The 21,087-nt window shown below is 39.1% G+C and overlaps 1 protein-coding gene across 1 annotated transcript in view; it reads left to right on the top strand.

Moving 5' to 3' along the window:
- Positions 1–21,087, top strand: part of LOC111152280 (adhesion G protein-coupled receptor B3) — a 724,443-nt gene that overhangs the window by 350,438 nt on the left and 352,918 nt on the right. Inside the window, exon 11 of the mRNA XM_022510749.1 lies at positions 6,040–6,234. Coding sequence (XP_022366457.1) covers positions 6,040–6,234 — 195 coding nt within the window. The remainder of the gene's footprint in view (positions 1–6,039; positions 6,235–21,087) is intronic.

Here is a 21,087-nt window from a genome sequence, read left to right as displayed (position 1 = left end):
TTTGTCAAAGAATAATTGACCATATAATCGTGGGTTTATTTCTCGGTTCTCTATTCAGTTCCATTGATCTATGTGCCTATTTTTTTGTTGGTACCAAACTGTTTTGATTACTGTAGCTTTGTAGTATATCTTGAAATCTGCGATTGTGGTTTTGTTCTTCTTTTTCAAGATTGCTTTGGATATCTTATGTGGTTCCATACAAATTTTAGGATTATTCATTCTAGTCTCTGAAAAAATGCTGTTGGTATGTTGATAGGGGTGCATTAAAGCTATAGATTGCTTGGGGCACCTGGATGGCTCAGTCGGTTAAGTGTCTGCCTTCAGCTCAGGTCATGGTCCCAGGGTCCTGGAATAGAGTCCCACATCGGGCTCCCTGCTCAGCCAGGAGCCTGCTTCTCCCTCTGCCTGCTGCTTCCCATGCTTGTGCTCTCTCTCATGCTTTCTCTGTGTCAAATAAATAAAAAATCTTAAAAAAAAAAAAAAAGCTATAGATTGCTTTAGATAGTACAGGTATTTTAACAATATTTGTCCTTCCAATCCATGAGGGTGAAGTGTCTTTCCATTTGTGTCATGTTTAATTTATTTCATCAGAGCTTTATGGTTTTCAAAGTACAGGTCTTTCATCTCCATGGTTCAGTTTATTTCTAGATATATTATTATTTGTGGTGTAATTATAAATAAGGCTGTTTTCTTAATTTCTCTTTCTGCTACTTCATTAATATAGAAATTCAATGAATTTCTGTACATTGATTATGTATCCCATGACCTCACTGAATTAATGTCAGTTTTAGTCGTTTTTTGATGGAGTCTTTAGGGTTTTCTATATACAATGTCATGTCATCTGCAAATAGTGGAAGTTTTACTTCTTTCTTACCAATCTGGCCTTTTATTTCTATTGTGTTGCTTGATTGCTATGGCAAAGATTTCTAGTATTATGTTCAATAAAAGTGGTGAGGATGGACAGCTTTCTCTTGTTCTTTACCTTAGAGGAAAAGCTCTCAGCTTTTCACTATGGAGTATGATGTTAGCTGTGGATTTTTCTAATATGGCCTTTATTATGTTGAGGTATGTTCACTTCAACCTGTTTTGTTGAGGGTTTTTTGTCATGACTGAATGTTATACTTTTGTCAGATGCTTTTTCTATATCCATTGAAATGATCATGTGGTTTATATACTTTCTCTTATTGATGTGATGTATCATGTTGGTTGATTTGTGAATATTGAGGCATGAACACATCCCTGAAGTAAATCCCACTTGATCATGGTGAATGATTCTTTTTAATATATTGTCAGATTTGGTTAGCTAATGTTTTGTTGAGGATTTTTGCGTCTATGCTCATCAGAGATATTGGCCTGTAGTTCTCTTTTTTGTGCAATGTCTTTTTTATGTGGCTTTGGTATGGGAATAATCCTGGCCTGATAGAATGAATTTGAAAGTTTTCCTTCCTTTTTCATTTTTTGGAATAGTTTGAGAAGAATAGGTGTTAACTCCTCTTTAAATGCTTGGTAACATCACCTGAGAAGTCATCTGGTCCTGGACTTTTGTTGGTTGGGAGTTCTTTTTTTTTAATTACTGATTCAATTTCATTGCTGGCAATTGGTCTGTTCAAATTTTCTATTTCTTTCTGATTCAGTTTTGGGAGTTTATATATTTCTATTTCTTTCTTTATTTTGTTTTGTTTTTAAAGATTTTATTTATTTATTGGACAGACAGAGATCACAAGTAGGCAGAGAGGCAGGCAGAGAGAGAGGAGGAAGCAGGCTCCCCACTGAGCAGAGAGCCCGATGCGGGGCTACATCATGACCTGAGCCAAAGGCAGAGGCTTTTAACCCACTGAGCCACCCAGGCACCCCTCTATTTCTTTCTGATTCAGTTTTGGGAGTTTATATATTTCTATTAATTTATCTATTTCTTTTACATTGTCTGTTTTTTGATATATGGTTTTATAATATTCTCTTATAACCCTTTGCATTTCCGTGGAGTCATTTTTTTATTTCTCCTCTTTCATTTCTCTTTTTGTTTGTTTCAGTCCTCTCCTCCCCTCCCCTTTTTTTGTGAGTCTAATTAAAGTTTATAAGTTCTGTTGATCTTTTCAAGAACCGCCTCCTGATTTCATTGATCTGTTCCATTGGTTTTTGTTTGTTTGTTTAGTTTCTATTTCATTTATTTCTGCTTTGATATTTATTATTTCCTCTCTTTGAGTTTTGTTTTTCTTTTTCTAGTTCTCTTCAGTGTAAGATTAGGTTGTGTATTTGAGATTTTTCTTTCTTCCTTGAGGTACAAATGTATTGCTATACACATCCCTTTTAGAACAGATTTTGCTGCATCCCAAAGATTTTAGACAATTGTGTTTTCATTTTCATTTGTCTCCATCTATTTTTCATTTCCTCTTTGGTTTCTTGGTTGACCCATTGATTCTTGAGTAACATATTATTTAACCTCCCTGCATTTGTATTCTTTCCAGATGTTTCTTATGGTTTATTTCTGGTATCATAGCATTATGGTCAGAAAAGATGCATGGTATGACTTCAACTTCACAGTTTTTGAATTTGTTAAACTTTGTTTTGTGGCCTAATATATGTCTTTTGGAGAATGTTTCACATGTATTTGAAAAGAATGTGTATTCCACTGTTTTAGGTGGAATATTCTGAATATTAGAATGATCAGATGTCACTGTTTACTTGTTGATTTTCCGTGTGGAACATCTGCCCCCTGATGTGAGAGGGTGTTAAAGTCCCCTACTTTTATCATATTACTATCAATTACTTCCTTTATGTGTTTTTAGCTTCTTTATGTATTTGGGTGCTCCCATGGTGAGTGCACAATATTTGCAATTTGTTATGTCTTCTTTTTGGATTGTTCCCTTTATAATTATATAGTGTTCCTTTTTGGTCTCTTGTTACAGTCTTTGTTTTAAAGTCTATTTTGTCTGATACAAGTATTGCTATCTAGCTTTCTTTTCACTGCCATTTGCATGAAAAATGTTTTTTCATTCCTTCACATTCAATCTGCATGTGTCTTTAGGTCTGAAATGAGTCTCTTATTGGCAACATATACATGGGTCTTTTTTTTTTTTTTAATCCATTCCATCACCCCGTGTCTTTTGATTTGAGTGTTAAGTCCATTTGCATTCAAAGTGATTATTGATGGTTATGTTCTTATTGCCGTTTTCTTACCTGTCTTATGGTTGTTATTTTAGTTCTCTGTTCTTTTATTCTCTTGCTCTCTTCTTTTGCAGTTTGATGGCTTTTTTTAGTGATATACTTGGGTTTCTTTCTCTTTTTCATTTTTACATATCTATTACTGGTTTTTAATTTGTGGTTACCATGAGGTTTGTATATAACATCTTCTACATATAACAGTCTCTGTTAAGTTTCTATTAACTTAAATTGAATGAACTTAAGTGAACCCATTCTTTACCTCTCTCCCTCCCACATTTTAGGTATATGATGTCATACTTTACATCCTTTTATTTTGTGACTCCTTTGACTGATTTTTATAGATATATTTATTTTTACTGCTTTTCTGTTTCTTACTTTTCTTATTCTTGCTTATGGTCTTTCCTTTCCACTCAGAGTCCCAGTTAACATTTCTTATAGGGTTAGTTTCAGGGTCATGAATTCCTTTAGCTTTTGTTTGTCTGGGCAACTCTTGATCTCTTCTATCCTGAATCATAGCCTTACTGGATAGTGTATTCTTGGCTGCTGTTTTTTGTTTGTTTTGTTTTGTTGGTCTTGTTTTTTCCTTTCAGCACTGATTATATCATTCCATTCCCTTCTGACCTGCTGAAAAGTCAACTTATAGCCTTATGATATTTCCCCTGTAACTTTTCTTTTCTCTTGCTACTTTTAAAATTCTCTCTTTATCATTAATGTTTGCCCTTTTAATTATTATGTGTCTTGGCATGGACTTTCTTGAGTTGATTTTGTTGGGGGCTCTCTGTGCTTTCTGGATCTAGATTTCTGTTTCCTTCCCCAGATTTGGTAAGTTTTCGCTATTATTTCTTCAAATAAATTTTTCTGCTCCCTTTTTCTCTCTCTTTTTTCCTCCTGGAATCCCTATAATGTGAAAATTATTATGCTTGATTGTGTTGCTGAATTCCCTAGGTCTTTTTTTCACTTTTTAGTATTTTTTTTTCTCTTTCCTGAGTCTGATTGCTTTCCATTGCTCTCTCCTGTAAGTCATTGATCCGTTCTTCTGCTTCCTCTAGTCTACTATTTATTCCACTTTGTCATTTTTTATTTCATTTATTGAGTTCTTCATCACAAATTGGTTCTTTTTTATGTTTTCTATTTGCTTGTTGAGTATCACTAAGATTCTCCACTCTTTTATCAAACCTTCATGAGTATCTTTATGATCATTACTTTATATTCTCTATAAGCATATTACTTATCTCCATTTCATTTAAGTCTATTGCTTTGCTTTTGTCCTGTTGCTTTTTGGGGGACATATACCTCTTTCTCCTCATTTTGCCTAACTCTCTGTGTCTGTTTCTATGTGTTAGGAAAGTTAACTATTTCTCTTAAAAGTAATGGCCTTATGTAGAAGAAGTCCTATAGTGCCCTGTATTGCAATGTATCCTGTTCACTAGAACCTGGAGCTTCAGGGATATTTCCTATGTGTGTTGTATGTGCCCTGCTGTTGTGGCTGAGCCACTTTTGCTTCAGTCCCATCATCTGCAATGGTTCTGATACTTGTTGGTTCCCGTATTGTTAGTGGGCCAGTCTGGGGCTGCCTTGGGGTTAAGTGACTCAGACCAGGCACTTGCCAGAGAAGCAATAGCACTGAACTGCAGGAGAATGTGGGTGTGGGGCATGTGATGCCAGAAATATCCATGTTAATGGGAAGGAACCTGCAGCTTATAGTGACCAAGGGAGGCTCAGTGGATGGGTGCATCTACACAAGTGTTCAGCTAGAATGCCCGTGTCAGCAAGGTTTGTGTGGTTCTACTATGGGAGGGACCGTGGAGGGAAGGCCTGGCAAGAGGAGAATGCATGTCTATGGTGCACTGTTAGCAAGCTGGGTAATGAGCGTTGGCCAGAAGCTGTTTCCTGGAGGAGGGTGAATGTTTAGATGGGGCAAGGGAGGGAGATGGAGCCTGTCCTTTGTTCCTAGAGAAATCTATCCCTCCAGCACAAGATCTGGGATTAGTATACACATTTTTCTCCCTCCCACGTATCCCAGGCATTTTTCAAACTGCTGCTTCTATGCTGTATCTCCATGGTGCTCTTTGTTGAGTCATTGTCTGTTTAAGGACAGGAACTCAATTTCTTCTCGCCCTCTTGGCTCTTCTGCTTATTTAAAGTTCCAGGTTTTAAGGTTGCTGATTGTAAGAACTCAAAAAATGTGGCCCCTCTAGTTTTCAAAGCTAGATGTTATGGGGATTCATCTTCCCTGTGTGTACTCCCTGGTGTGACTATCTTATTTCTTCCTTCTTTGACTGCAGCTCTCCCCCTCCTTCCCACCAATAGTCCCACATCTCTACCCTTCTTTTCCTCTTTGATATGGCCTCTTCTCTACATTTAACTGTGGAGAGTTTGTTCTGGGAGTCTCTGGGTCATTTTCTCAGTTATTTATACTGATGTGGGTGTTAGCTAGTTGTATTCAAGTGGCAAGGTGAGCTTAGGGTACTCCTACTCCACCATCTTTCCTGGAAGTTAGAAAAATAGGTATTTTGAGATGTTTATAATCTCCTGTCTCTGATCACATCTTGCTGAATTATCAAACTTGTTTATCACCTGCAAAAGTATTTTTTAAAATTTTTATTTCAATTAAAAACCCAAACTTTTGCCAATATGTTCAACTGTGTGTTCTGAGTACTAGAAAGACAAGTCTGTCATGCCTGCCAAAGTGTATATACTCATTAGTGTTTGTATGCTGGATGTTTATCCATCTCAGTGTGAAACACACAAAATTTATAGTTTTGCAATGCTATTTTAAAGTTGACTCTGCAATTTTAAATAAATTTTTTGATAAAAATATATAGATTAATAGTAATGAAGATTCTGATGTTTGTTCTGTTCTTTTGACCATCACAGATCAAAGAACACCTTGCTAAGGGGCAACGAACGTTGGCAGGTGATGGAATGTCCCAGGTGACCAAGACACTGTTGGATTTAACTCAGAGGAAAAATTTCTATGCAGGTGATCTTCTGATGTCTGTGGAAATTCTCAGAAATGTGACAGACACATTTAAAAGGGCAAGTTACATCCCTGCATCTGATGGTGTCCAGGTAAGAGACAATCCCCTGAATGAAAAGATTAGTGAACATGCATTCAGGTTTTGGCCCTGAGAGGCCAGTGCTGCAGCCCTTTGGAGACGTTCTGGCCTGGAGGGAGAGAGCACTTACTCCTGTAGGGGACATACTCGGGTTGTGCTTAGTGTGAGCTCTGGAAATGACCTCAATTCTCTTAGTCATTGTACACTTCAGTGTTCTCAACCATAAAATGCTCATAATACACCTCAAGGAGATACTGAATGAGAATGTGTGTAAAGTGCTTTGAGCCCTCAGATAAAAGGCAGTATAGCAAACTCAAGGTTGTATCATGGATATTTTATTCCCACATTTAATATCACCATCTTGCCATAAGAGACTATTAAAAGTACATTAAGCATAATGAAAGTACATTAACTATAACATGCAAAGAAGATATAGTTTAAGTTTTGTTGGGGTTTTGCTTTCAGAAGGGGGAAGGCCATTTTTAATTTTGTGGAATCCTTGCCTGAAAATATTGGACAAATAGAGAATTGTTCTGGATAGGAAAATAAGAAATTCAGTATCTCCTCACAGCATGTTTTTCTTGTCATGGAAGTCTTCTAGAGCAACATCGTTTATTTCCATAATAAAGTTTAAGTACTCACCCAATTTCAGTATTGCCTTTGCCATTAAAGCAAAGCATGTTGAATGGCAAACAAAGCAAATTTAATGCAAATCCTGTTTGCATTTCAGATTAACTCCTTTTGTGCTGTAGGCTAAAATGTACTCCTGCCAAGAATGCTGACTTGATTTCTGCATTTCCAGTATAATGCTCTTTCTGTATCTCCCCATAAAGTTCATTAAAATAAGGTTTTGGCAAAACTCCGAGATCAGGTAGTTTTCTTTCAGCCTACTATTCATTTGGGAGTTTTATTTGTGTTTCACTTGGAGAATGCAGAGGGGTTTTTTTGTTTTGTTTTGTTTGTTTTGTTTTGTTTTGTTTTGTTTTAATCAGCTATTGAAAGAGGAAAAGAAGACTTTTTGAAATCATGGAATTGTTCTTAAATAATATTGATGCCCTGATTTTTATAGAGGTACATATGTTACTTAAATTATATGCAAATATTGCTGAAAGTAACTGAAATGGGAATTATTGATGCTGCATTTTATATTATATCACCAGTGCCCAAGAACTCAGTTTTATTTGTAAATATATGGGGGAAGGATTGTTACTGTCATTTGAGCATTTCAAGAATTCTTTTTTACAAAGAATAAAACAGTTTTCTGATTTTAAAAACGTGATAAAGTAAGCCAAGCTGATATTTTCCCCGTAGTTCTGAAATACTTCTATCCATTAGAATTTACATTAAAAAAATAACATCTGAACTGGCTGATGCAAAATACAAGTTGTAATTTCAAAAAACCTCAGATACTGATGTTCACAGTTGAAACGTGAGGTAGAATGATTAAATAATCTCTAGGTCCTCCTTTAACCCTCAAGAGTGTAGGACTTTAAGATTTTTAGATGCTGAAACTGAAAAAATTAAGATGACCAGGTTTCTGATTGAGTTACATATTTTGATTTAGTTACTTATTAGAGTGCATTGGCCCAATGAGCAATGAGTTCAATCGCAGGTTTAGGCATGGGGACATTAGCTGGTTTGACTTAAATAAAGCAGTTTTACGGATTATTTTGTTGTCATTTTGGCATAGTTAGAAATTTCTGTCCCACTCTCTTATTAATCCTCCACACTACACAAAATTCTCAGCATGCTGGCGTCCTAGTCATTCCTTCACAAACAGGAGCTGAATTTTTCTATTTCATTTTCTTTACTGGTGCCTTTTCAGGCCCCTGGAATGCCCTCGTCTTTTGGAATTCCTTCCTCTTCCATTGCTGTCAAAATCATTAACCTGGATCTAGCAATATTTCTGAGTGCCAGATCAGCAAGCCCCAAACTCCATCTGAAAATGATCTTTCTCTTTTCTGAAATCCCAGACAACTGCACTTCTTTTATTCTACTTTCCACCACTTTATAGAAACATTTTTATACATTTATCATCTTTGCTTGATTATAAACTCTAATTTATAACCTTACTCCATATCACCTGTACCTTACTTAAACTTCAGTCCTCTAGTTCCAAGGGCTCTGGGCACTTTTGATTGGCTGGCACCTCAGGATTAATATGGCATAAACTAAGCTTATCTTGAATTGCAAGTTTTCTTGCATATTATACTTCTCTTTGTAGAACTAGTAGTCCTTAGGCTGGAATTATAATGTTATCTTGACTTTTCCTTCTTTTCCTTTCTTATAGGCTATGCCTACAATTGTATCTTTTCTATCCATTCTTTCCTCTCTTTTCCCATTGCTGTTATCCTAATTAAGCCTTTAATTGTCTCAGCCTACATTATTTCCATGGCTTCTTTCCTTTAATCCTCCCTCAGAGCTTTACCTACATCTCTATTCATCTTGTACATCATAGTCCTAGTGGTTATCCTAGGACAGCTCTGATTATGTCACTTCTTAGATCAGAAACCTTCACTGGAACTCCAAGTCCCCTTGAATGACAACTCAAAGTCTTCATGTTGTTTTCTAGTATACTCCACAGTATGTAGGTTACCTATCTTTACAGCTAAATGCATGAGTTACTCCTCCTCTTCACAGACTTATGTCAAATGAATTACTTCCCGCTTAAAAAAAAATTATTTTAGAGGGAGAGGAGGGCCAGAGGGAGAGAATCTTTCAAGCAGATTCTCTGCTGAGCACGGAGTCTGACATGAAGCTCAATCTCACCACCCATGAGATCATGGCCTGAGCCAAAACCAAGATTCAGGTGCTTAACTCACTGAGCCATCCAGCTGCCCCACCACATTCTGCTTCTTGAGTGCACTCTATGTTCTTAGCTCTTGGTTTCTGCCTCCTCTGTGCTCCTAGACTGGCTTGATTTCTCCCAGTCTCCTAACCTAATTTCTTGGTACTCTGGGCCTCCGAATTCTAATGGTACTTTCTCTCCTATATCTCTTTATATCTCATATTATTAACACTAATCAGTAATCCTTGAAAAAGAAGACATTTTCCTGATCCATCTTTGGATCCCAGCCAAGCTCCAGGATATCCTCCTCCTCAAATAAGATTTAGCATGGAATCTTAACCCAAAATTGGTAATTACACAGGTACCACTAAGTTTTTTTCATTCTTTTTTCTTAAACTGGGAAGTGAACAAAGAAAGATTAACTGAAATTATTTAAGAAGAATGCATTCTTTTCAATGTAGTTATGAGCAGTGCATTTTGGTTAAAATGCTTACTAATGCCGGATTCACTAAAAGATTGATTTGATGAATTGATGAAAGTGAGCTGCAATAGCTACAACCTATTAAACTTGGGGAAAAATAAAGTGTGGTTGTATGTCTTAAAATGATAAAGCAAATAATAGTTTTATTTTTGGAAACTGTAGAAAAGATATTCCAAAAGTCTTTTCCCTTCTGATACACTGTTTTCCAAACTCTGGGGCTTTGTCATATCTCTAAGTCTCTCCCTGCTGGTTCTCTAGTTAGTTTATCTTTCTTGTTTCCAATCTGATGCAAGTTTGTTCCCGATCCAGTTAAAAAATCCCTTCTACGCAAGTCTTCTCATAAAATCCCAGGCAGATTTCAAGTTTTTCCTAATTTTCTGGCCTTTTGAAACCTTGTAAATATCTCTGCTTCTAGCATATTTCTTACATAACATTGTAATATCTCTCATAATATTCTCATTATTTGTTTCTAGGTCTGTTTTCAGCAATAAATTTTGAACTTGTTGAGAGATGGTTATATCTTGAAGCATAGTAGACACTCCAATATTTATTGAAGTAATTAATAAATGAATATAAATAACATAGTAATTTGGGGGAAATTTACATTGTTCAAACACACACACACACACACACACAAATAAAACTCTGAACATCCAGTTTAGAGAAAGAAAGGGAAAAAGAGGAAAAACACAACAATTTATTTACTTTTTAGCCACTGGAAAAATTTGTAGTGAGACTCATTCTATCAACAGAAAATTGAATTTGCAACACGCTGAAACTTTAAGACTTGACAGAATTAAATCAGACATATGCAAGTTGAAATCCCAGCTTGTCTAGTAACTATCTTGGTGTCTTCAAACATGTTACTTAATATTTCTCTATGTTATGTCTTCCTATCTAAATAAGAAATAAAGGAGACATAGAAGTATGGTCTATTTTCATAATTCATGGTAGTTATATTGTGTAGATTTGTGGCAAACAATAAATTAATGAATACTGAACCATTTACTCCTAGGCAAAATACAGGATGAGGTTCCTTTGAGAATTTGCTCATACCATTTTCATTAACCAATTAATACATGACCTTGTTTTATGTGTGTTACTGTTAAAAGACATTGTTTTTAAGGTATATGGTTAATCATTAACTCTGAACTCACAGCCAAGACATTTAATTCATGCCAGAAAAAGTTTTCCTAATACATATGTTTTCTCTGTAAGGCACATGACAGTCTTTTTGAGTTTAAGAATACTAGATAGTCCTTTAGACTGTGCAATGGGACATTTTAAAATGTGAAATCACCAATAAAAAGCACACACACAGAAAAGAAAACAAACAAACAAAAACCAACGGCCGGGGGGGCATTAAATTGGCTATGAAAAGGAACATGTTTACAAGTGTTGGGTCCCCCAATAATGGGTCCGCGATTAAAGGAGCAAGACTGATACAAAGCGAAGGTCAAGCAAAGCTTTATTTCGTGCCAAGCATCAAGAATTAAAACCGACCGTCAAACAGACTGGTCGGGGCCGCCCCTATTACAAAGAGGGCGACCCCTCCCTGCTTTCCAGACTAACTTTTATGGAGCAAAGGCCGTGTGGTTGGGCCTGTCCACACACAGGTGGCCAATGAAATTGTAACACACAGAGAAAGCTGCACAGTGATGCTAGGTGACCAATTGAATTACAATTTACCCTAGTAGACATTTGAACCAGCCTATCACCTTGGTCAGAATTGGCACCCAAAAGGTGCCCAAAAGGCAGGGCCCATACTCCTTGGTAGCTAGGAGACAGTATGCGCCCCCACTGATTGAATACCTCCACCTGGCCTGACCCACCCTTGTACTTGGACTTTGTTATCTGGGACTGGTTTCCGGGACTTGTTTTTAAGTAAGTTCCCCTGGGGGGGATGGTGGGGTTGGGTGGGTGGCAAGGTCAATTTAAGTTTTACTGCATAAACATCAAAATGGCAGTTCAACCGGGGTGGGCCGCTCTGGCTGAATAGACCCTTACACAAGTATGTGAGCTAAAACAAAAAGTCAGAGCGTTGCCATGTTTGTCATCAGCGGAGTACATACGCAGTGGGCGACTCAGATGTTTGCCACTCTGCACACAGTCCACGTGATGAAGTTCTAGAATATAAGTGAAGTTCGGTGGGGTGAGGTCCGGAGCCAATGACCAAGAAAGAATTCTTGAGACATCTTTGGTGCAAAATGGTGGTTTATTAAGGCACGGGGACAGGACCCGTGGGCAGGAAAAGCTGCTGCCCCCGGGGTTGTGAGGGATGGCAGGTGTTGTACCCTGGAGTTGGGGGAAGGTAAGGGAAAGGGAGGTTTCAATAGAACTTTCATATGCTAAAGAGGACGACCTACAAGACACCGGATACCAGAGGGCTTGCCCTTGTGGAGGTGGTTTTGCCTAGCAAGGTATTAACATTAAGATGGGTGGGAGATTCCTAAAGAATGTCACGTATGTCCCACCCAGGAGTGGGGGTGGGGGAAAGTTGGAGGGTGTCAGCTTTTGCTATGTCCTCAGCCAGCCTTCTGTTCCCTCATCACATGAATGACCATAAAAGCACTGAGTTTTGATTTGAGGGTTACAAATAAATTTTAGCAAGTAATTGATTTGCAAATATGGAATCCACGAAAAATGAAGTTTGACAATAACTCTTTCTCAGGGTTGTCATGAAGCTTAGAAAAAAAACACAGGTTAAATACATAATAATCCATGCATAATGATATTTGTGAATTTCTGGCACATAGTAGGTACTCCATAATCACATTGCTAGTTTTGTAACTCTTAACAGTACAAGATAAGCCTTGTTCCAGGCCACTTACAATATAATGGAAGGGGAAAAAAACACCTTATGGATGAGGGTAGACTGTGGCAATGAGGAAGAGAGATAAAGTACAGTATGTCTCAATTCTAGGAATTCTAAAAGCATAGAGAGCTGAACGAGAGCTGAAGTGTAGTAGTAACAGAGGAATTCATGGGAGAGTTAGGACCTGAGACAGAATCTGGAGAAAAAAGCTGAGCACAGAGACAGTAGTCCAACTGTGCAACCAAAGGCATGAAAGTGGTATGAACATGGCACATTCCGGAGACCAAGGTTTGTAGAAAATGGGATACATGGGGAGCCTGGGTGGCTCAGTGGGTTAAGCCTCTGTCTTCAGCTCAGGTCATGATCTCAGGATCCTGGGATCGAGCCCAGCAGGGAGCCTGCTTCCTCCTCTCTCTCTCTCTGCCTGCCTCTCTGCCTACCTGTGATCTCTCTGTCAAATAAATAAATAAAATCTTAAAAAAAAAATAGGATACATGTTGGAAAATGCAGATCATAAAGACAGGAGAGTCAAGGCCAGAGAAGAGTTTAGACTTCATTCTCTATAAACGGAGTAACTAAATGTAAGTGTTATTTTTGGAAATGGTCTGGCAGAGGAAGATAATATGAATTAGTGAGTAGAGGAAGATTGGGGGAAAGAACCCCATGGAGAGACTACAGCAGTGTTCTGAAGGTAAGGAAAGAAGAAAGCATGCTTTAATGATACTGGATCAGAGAAGGAGGAGTAATCTCTTAACGGAATGAAAGGGAGGCCCTTGAGATAACATATATTTGGGAAATAAAGAAAGAAAACATTGGAAAGAATACACACCTGGAGTATACACAGTACACTCATCATCGTGTATTATGCCCCTCAAACTCGCTGAAAGCAGAGACGGATCTCTATTCAGGCACCGTTCTGTGTCCTGAGAAAACTGTTGATCTAACTCAGTGTTTTGCAAATGCTTTTGACTGTGACCCACTGCAGGATACACAATTTACATCCGTATAGAGTTGAAAACCAGAGTTTCACAAAATAATAGTTACCTTGAGTGTGGGTAATACACTCAGGTATTTTCTATTCTTTTCTATTTTGTTATGAGAAGTTGATCATGACCCTCCATCAGGTCAACACTTAATGTTTGAAAATAACTTACTTTTCTAATACATTCCCTAGGCTTGAGAATTTATTTCCCAACCATTGAGATTAAGCAGAAAACTCAAACCTTGGCTTCCAGTCTCTTTCTTAAATGCAAGCCATAAAATAAATAAAAATTTCAGGGGCACCTGGGGGGGGCTCAGGCTGAGCATCTACCTTTGGCTCAGATCATGATCTTAAGGTCCTGGGATCGAGCTCTGCATTGGGCTCCCTGCTCAGCAGGGAGGCTTCCCTCTCTCCCTTTGAGCTCCTCCCCCTGCCCCACTCATGTTCTCTCTCTCTCAAATAAATAAATAAAATCTTTAAAAATTATTCAGCATTAACTGACCAAGGAATTAAATAAAAAGCAGAGTTAGTGATTTCAGGTAAGCCAAGCATCTTCTCCCTTCTCCCCTAAAACTCTGGATGAGCAAATTGTTTTCAAATTTTTCAGGTTATTTTCAGACATTAAGTGTTGACCTGATAGAGGGTCATGATCAACTTTTTGTAACAAATTAGAAAAGATTAGAAAATACCTGAGTGTGTTACATACACTCAGACGTATGTGCTTCATTGTGGACCTGTTTCATGCTGCCCCTCCATGGTGGTAGTTCACCCAGAGAGAACCTTGAGCATTGTTTCTCCTAAGGTCTCAGTGTGAGACACTTTTACCTTTTGCATACAAAGGACGAGATTGATCAATGTGGAAGCACCTATTGTATTATAATATAATGCTATTATGCACGGATAAGCCTCATCTGTGCAAATAATCTAATACTTTTGACTAAATAAGATCTAGTAAAGGCTCTTTAGGTTTGGAATTATGAAACAGCATTAGCATTCAAGACACAGCCTGGTGCCTTGAAATCCTTTGCTTAAAGAACACTGTGCAACTAGGATCATTAGTAATTTCCTTGGACATAAGTACGAGAGTTAAGAAATGCAGTAGAGTGTGATGACTAAGAGTGCCTGCCTTGTAGGCTGAATCCCTGGCCTCAGGTCACAGCTCACAAGCTATAGGATGCTAGACAAATTACTTGACCTCTCTATGACTCAGTTTCCTCTTCCATCACATGGGGGTAATAGCCCCTACTTCATAGTTACATAGTACCTGCAGTATAGTAAAAGCTCAAGAAATGTAGCTACCCTTATTATCTGAGAAGGGGAAATGCTGTTGAAGCAAAAGCCTGAAACATCTCTGGGTCATAAGTCCCCGTCGCCAACGCCCATAAGTACTTTGGTATCTCTCCCGAAAAGAGAGAAAGGTCAGATGCACCTCATGGCACCACCTAGGGAAGTATAGGCACTTTCTAAAAATCACTTATTACAGAGGAGAAGGGTAGAAAATGTGTCCAGGAAAATAGCAGTCAGAAAAGAAGCATTAGTTTTTTTGTTTTGTTTTGTTTTTAAGGTTTTTATTTATTTATTTGACAGAGAGAGAGCACTAGTAGGCGAAGAGGCAGGCAGAGAGAGAGAGAGAGAGAGAGAGAGGAGGAAGCAGGCTCCCTGCTGAGCAGAGAACCCGATGCGGGGCTGGATCCCAGGACCCTGAGATCATGACCTGAGCCGAAGGCAGACCTTAACCCACTGAGCCACCCAGGTGCCCCAAGAAGCACTAGTCCTTAAGGTCAACATTGCAAGGCCATTTTAAAGATAGAGAGCAAGGGGACATAGAGAATGGCTTACATCAAGAACTAGGATTTCTAGCTCAGTGGGAACCAAGTTGTGGACAGGACCACAACTCCCAGCCGGCAGTCACTCCAAGTCATAAACAGCTGCTATTTTCAATGCTCAACAGCTTGAGAGGATTTCCTATGGTTTCTCTGTGGCAGAGAGAGCCCTGTACAACAACAGCTCTTTCTAGGTATTATTTAAATCTTGCCCTTATTATAAAGGTGAAAATAAGAAAGTCAGCAACACATGATTTCCTTAAATGAATGAGATATTAAGCAACAAATCTTGCTTCCCAAATCAACATGATTAAATCCTACGAGAGCGAACTTTAGAAGATGGCTGCTGGCTGAGGGAGACTCACAGTCTGCACGAGAGAGAGCAAAGGATGTGAGCAAAGGATGTGCAGCAATAGGGTGGGAAGAGGAAGGGAGGCTACGAAGTTTTAAGAATATGTGTAGTACTGCCTATCGACTGCTAAATGCCATGTAATGTAAATAATTTTTTTCGATTGGGTCTTAAAAATATAATAAAACATCTGTTAGCTTTGTCTCTTTCAGAATTATTATTTCTTTTGGAGTCAGGAAAGTACTGAGACTTGCATTAGCAAAATATACAAGTAGTTTTCTATTGTGATTCCACTTACTATCGAAGGTTTTTCTTTTCTTTATGTATATTTAAAGATTTATTTATTTATTTTAGAGAAAGAATGAGAGAGCAGGGGGAGGGGCTGAAGGAAAGGGAGAGAGAGAATCTCAAGCAGACTCCCCACGAGTGCAGAGCCCAACTCAAGGCTGGATCCCATGACCCTGAGATCATGACCTGTGCTGAAATCAAGAGTGGGATGCTTAACAGACTAAGCTGCCCAGGTGTCCCTCGAAGATTTTTCTTCTAAAAAATTATTGGAGAATGAATTAGTTTGCTAGAGCTGTCACAATAAATCCCACAGAGTGGGTGGCTTAAGCAGTAGAATGCTATTTTCTCATAGTTGTGGAGGTAGAAGTCTAGGATTAAGGGGTCAGCGTGTTTGGTTTCTCCCAAGGCCTGTCTCCTTAGCTTGCATCTGGTTGCCTTCTCACTGTGTCCTCACAGAGCCTCTTTATCAATGGCGCAGGCTCCTGGTATCTCTGTGTGTCCTGATTTCCTACTCTTTTTTTTTTTTCCTTAAGATTTTATTTATTATTTGACACAGAGAGAGAGATCACAAGTAGGCAGAGAGGCAGGCAGAGAGAGAGGGGGAAGCAGGCTCCCCACTGAGCAGAGAGCCCAATGTGGGGCTCGATCCCAGGACATCGAGATCATGACCTGGGCTGAAGACAGAGGCTAAACCACTGAACCACCCAGGCACCCTCTGACTTCCTACTCTTATAAGGATTCTCATTAGATTGGATTGGGCTCTGCCCTAATAGCCTCATTATAACTTAATTACCTCTTGAAATGTTCTTTCTCTAGATATAGACACATTCTGAGGTACTTTGGGATGGGGTGGGGGGTGGCTGCGGTTAGGGCTTCAACATTCAGATCTGGGATGGACACAATCAGCCCATGATGGTGAATCTTGAAGGACTGTGAGAATTTCTTTTTAGCAAAGGGGCATGTGCCAGGCATCTTATACCAGGACAGGATCTACTATGGCTGCTGCCTGTAGTGTTGCCAGGGGTAAACTTGTGAAGTGTGTGTGCTGTTGGCACCTGCTGGCTCTTCACTGTATCAACCAGGCCTGCCCAAACTTTGGTAATAGATCATTATATCATTCCTTGCTTAAGCAGCAGCCCCTGTCTAGATTTCAGGATGATTTTGCCACACTGAGTTCTGTTTGTGTAATGTTGGCTGCTCTGCCAGGCTACCTCTGGTTAATAATCCTTAGCATATTTAATCATATTAGTATCACTAACTTTTTCACCTTCCTTTTTCAAATAAGGACCCTAAGGAGTAATGCCGATCTCATGCCTGAAGACACTGAATGAAGGTAGAATGGCTTCCTTTTTTCACTTAGCCTTCCCCATCCACGGTACCTCAAAGTACACCCTCTCTGCTGCCTCTTGCTGGAGTCATGGGTCCTGAACTTAGCCAGAAGGGACTGGTAGCATTGAGTGAAAAATCGCCCATCCAAGCTATTCAGAAACTCCACAAGTTAAACTGTCTTACATCATGGCAGAGCAATGAGATAGTGTGAAAGACAGCCAGTGTTCCAGGAACAATGTTCTGATGTCGTTCTCAAAATGAGTCAGAGTTTCTGTGAGATTTGTGATTAAAAGAAGAAGAAAAAAATGGTATCTTTTAAGAATCTGGCTTTTTTTTTTTTTTTTTCCTCTAACCCAGTGAACAGTAGGGGTATTTGCTTCAGTAATCTGTTCTTCTGTTCCTCTAGATCTGGCAGATTCCAGTGGTCAAGCTGGGACAGTCCAGCTCTGCTGGCAGGAGAAGTCTTCTGACCACTACTGACCTATTGACCTTGACACCCTAATCCTTTTGAACCTCAGTTCATCCCCTGGTTTTCCAGTGGCTCAGTTTCTTGTCTCCTATTCCCTATATATCTTGGTCCCAGAACCTGCCAAGGGCCAGCCTGGATTATAGTCTCCTACTTTCCTGAACCTTGACAGTTTCTCATTGTCAATGGCTACTTGATGTGCTGCGTGGGTAGATATTCTAGTTAAAAGATTTAAGCCACAATATCATGACTCTTCACCCTAATTAGCTATGAGTTATTTTTTCTATTCACCTGTTAAAAAAAAGTAAGTTCAAGTACTCTTTAGGGGTGGTTAGTTTTTTTAAAAAGTATGTTAGGACAAACCCAGGATTATTTGTATAATGATGTTTCTTAATTTCACTTCCGTATGTTTTTTTGAATAGAAGATTAAGAAGTAGAGTCATAGCCAGGTCAGAGGAAGTTGGGCATATGCTATCCATGTCTTCATCTATAATCTGGCTGTATTCATGGTTTTGTATATCCTACATGCATATGTCAGTGGCCAAGTGCATAGAGGCTGAAAAAATACGTGAGATATATAGAACTGCGTCTTGAACCCTCTTTGGATTTTTACTCTTGTTAAATGCTTAGTCTGTCTCCTCCAGATTAATCTCCCCAATCCAATGTCTTCTTTCTGAATTTATTTTATTCTGTCACCTTTAAATCCTGCTTCTCTTCCTACCTTCTTATCTCCCATCTCCCATCTCTCTTACTTATTCTTCCTATCTAGTCTGTCAGCAATGCTTTAACCTTGACTACATCCCATTCAGCTCTATTCCTGGTTATCCTCCCCTCCCCACCCCACAAAGTCTCCAGTTCTCAACTAGAACTAATGATTCAGAAATGTTTACCTTTTAAGCTTCCAACTTTTAGTTAAAAGAGCCCGCTGGGCCTCTTCTCTTAGATATATTATAGACACTTCATACTCAAACTGAACAAAATGAAACTGACTGTCTTCTTTTGCGACACTGCTATTTCATCTTTGGTATTTAGCATGGCTAACTGCGTCCTCATTCTAAACTGCCTGAGCTGGGAGCCAAAGACTGATCTTTGATGCTTTACTTTCCCTCCTGTGCAATCTGTCGCTATGTCATATTGTTTCCCTAAACCAAGCTACCATCATCTCCGGCCTCAATAAGCAAGACAGACTACTTTTTGACCTCCTTATTTTTCCTCTCACTCTTCTGCACTTTGTTTTCCACTCAGCAGCCAAAGTCACATCTTTAATTCTAATGAAACTCACGTCACAGAACAATAGCCTGGGATTAAGACATCACTTTCCTTGACCTCTGTCTTCTCCATCCTGTGTTCACATTCTCCCTTCTCCACTACATCCAACCCCTGTTTTAAGACCACGCCAGCTATACTGGCTTTCTCTCTGTTTTCTAAAACTTGTCCATACTGTCGCCTCTACCCTGAGAAGTTGTACTTGCTCTTCCCATTTTTCCTGGAACTCTTTTCCTCAGGTCTTCCCAAGGCTGCGTCCTTCTTACCACTCTGTTTTCACCTTAAATGTCACCTTCCTGCTGAATATTCAACCCAAAGTAGTCTCGCATAAACATACACACACCCCTCCCAACCCAGTCACTCTCTACTCCCACAAACTGTGTTATTTTTGTATTGCTCCTGAAATCATTATTTATTTGCTTATTTATTGCTTTCCAGTACCCATTATAGTGTAAGCTCCATGAGAGTAGGAACCCTCATGTGCATTGTTCACTGTGGTATTCGCAGCACTTACAAAACTGCCAGGTATTTACTAGATGTTCAATAAATAAGTGAGTAGATACTTTGTGCTTCTTAGGTATTTTCCATGTCTTCCCTCACCTTTCTGTTCTCACACCTGCTGCTGCCCTTTAGGTCTTCGTAATTTCTCTTTTGAGCTATTGAAAAAGGAACTGAGGTTCCTTTCCCCAGTCTTCTTCCTTGCCAAAGCCCACTATGATTTGCTGCCTGGGTTATATTTTTATAACTTTCTTTATTCCATTCTTTTGCTGAACAAAGCAGCACTTCTGTGACCTTTGCATTCTGCCAGGGGTGGGATGGTGGTAGTTGTAGGGCTGGGAAGGTTTGCTGTGTTTGCCAAAGAGTGAGCTGTATTTTTGTTTTTTAAAGATTTTTTATTTGTTTATTTGACAGATAGAGATCACAAGTAGGCAGAGAGGCAGGCAAAGAGAGAGGAAGGGAAGCAGGCTCCCTGCCAAAAAGAGAGCCCAATGTGGGGCTCGATTCCAGGACCCTGGGATCATGACCCCAACCCAAGGCAGAGGCTTTAACCCACTGAGCCACCCAGGCGCCCTGAACTATATTTTTGAAAGAGGAGGTCTCTTCATCAGTGGATTTAAATCTGAGGACCAGGGTCAGCTATGCACAGCTCCTTCCCATCCATTAATTAGGCCCCATTAATTAGGCCCTACAATGTCTTGGAAGTATGTCTGTGCTTAGAATGGCCCCAAGACTTCAGGATGCCATTTTAAATAGGAAGAGTTTGAGTCCATATTCATTCAAGATAACCAGTTTTCTTATCTGTAAAAGTAAGTGTTATATCTCCTTCCCTGGACGTAGTGAGGAACTTGCTGGCATTGATATGTGGCAGAGGAAGGTGTTGATTTGAAAGGAGGTAGAAAATTAGGTGGGGGGCCATTTGTTAATTTTTTTTTAATTCTTTCGATGTCTAGCCCATTGTTTTGTACACATTTTAAAATATTTGAGTATTTACATTTTCCTTGTATTATGCTGTACACTAGGGCATAAGAGTGAAATAATCCCAACGAGGTGTAAGCTGGTGAAGGGAAAAGCCCCGAACTGATCATTATACAAGTACATCATAATTAAGAATAATGATATAATTGAAGAGAAGACTACACAATGCAACTACATGTCAGCATGTTTATCACCTTTTAAGTGGGTGCTATACAATTGGAAGGCTGCCTGCATTACTATCCTCTCTTTTATGTTAAGGTGAAGTGCGGTTGTTCTCCCTGGGTCAGTGCATGGTAGTTCTGATGAGTCAGTCAGGCAGGGATGTAGAGATGGAATAGAGCCAGCGATGAATACTTATTCACCGTATATTGGGGAAAACCAACTATCAGGACAGAGAACAGGGGCCCTTTATATAACCGTGTCCTTTACATCCTATTTTTATGGTTGATTACTTCTATGAACTGATAGTTTCCTTTGTCCATGGATGTTTTTTGTTAATTTTGAATGAAGAAGGTATTGGTAAATGAAAAATAAAAATGTTCACTGATTAAAATCAGGAAAAGGAAACATGCAGCCCCTGAAAACTTAGGGTGGTGGTGGTGCTCTGATAAGGCCCTCTTGAGGAAATTGCATATAGATGTAGACATGAAGGACAAGAAAGAGTTATTTGGGTGAAGAACAGGAGATAGAGCAGTCAAGGAAAGAGAACAGCATTGTATAGGTCCAGAGGCTAAGCAGGGAAGAGTTTGGGATGCATGAAGAAGTCTAATGAACCTGTAATATAGAGACTGTGGGACAGGATA

The sequence above is a fragment of the Enhydra lutris genome, unplaced genomic scaffold (assembly GCF_002288905.1).
Source record: "Enhydra lutris kenyoni isolate GAN:26980312 unplaced genomic scaffold, ASM228890v2 scaffoldscaffold28, whole genome shotgun sequence".
NCBI classification, from domain to species: Eukaryota; Metazoa; Chordata; class Mammalia; order Carnivora; family Mustelidae; genus Enhydra; species Enhydra lutris.
Note: the sequence above shows the minus strand (reverse complement) of the source record. Positions and strands in the feature narration are given on the sequence as shown.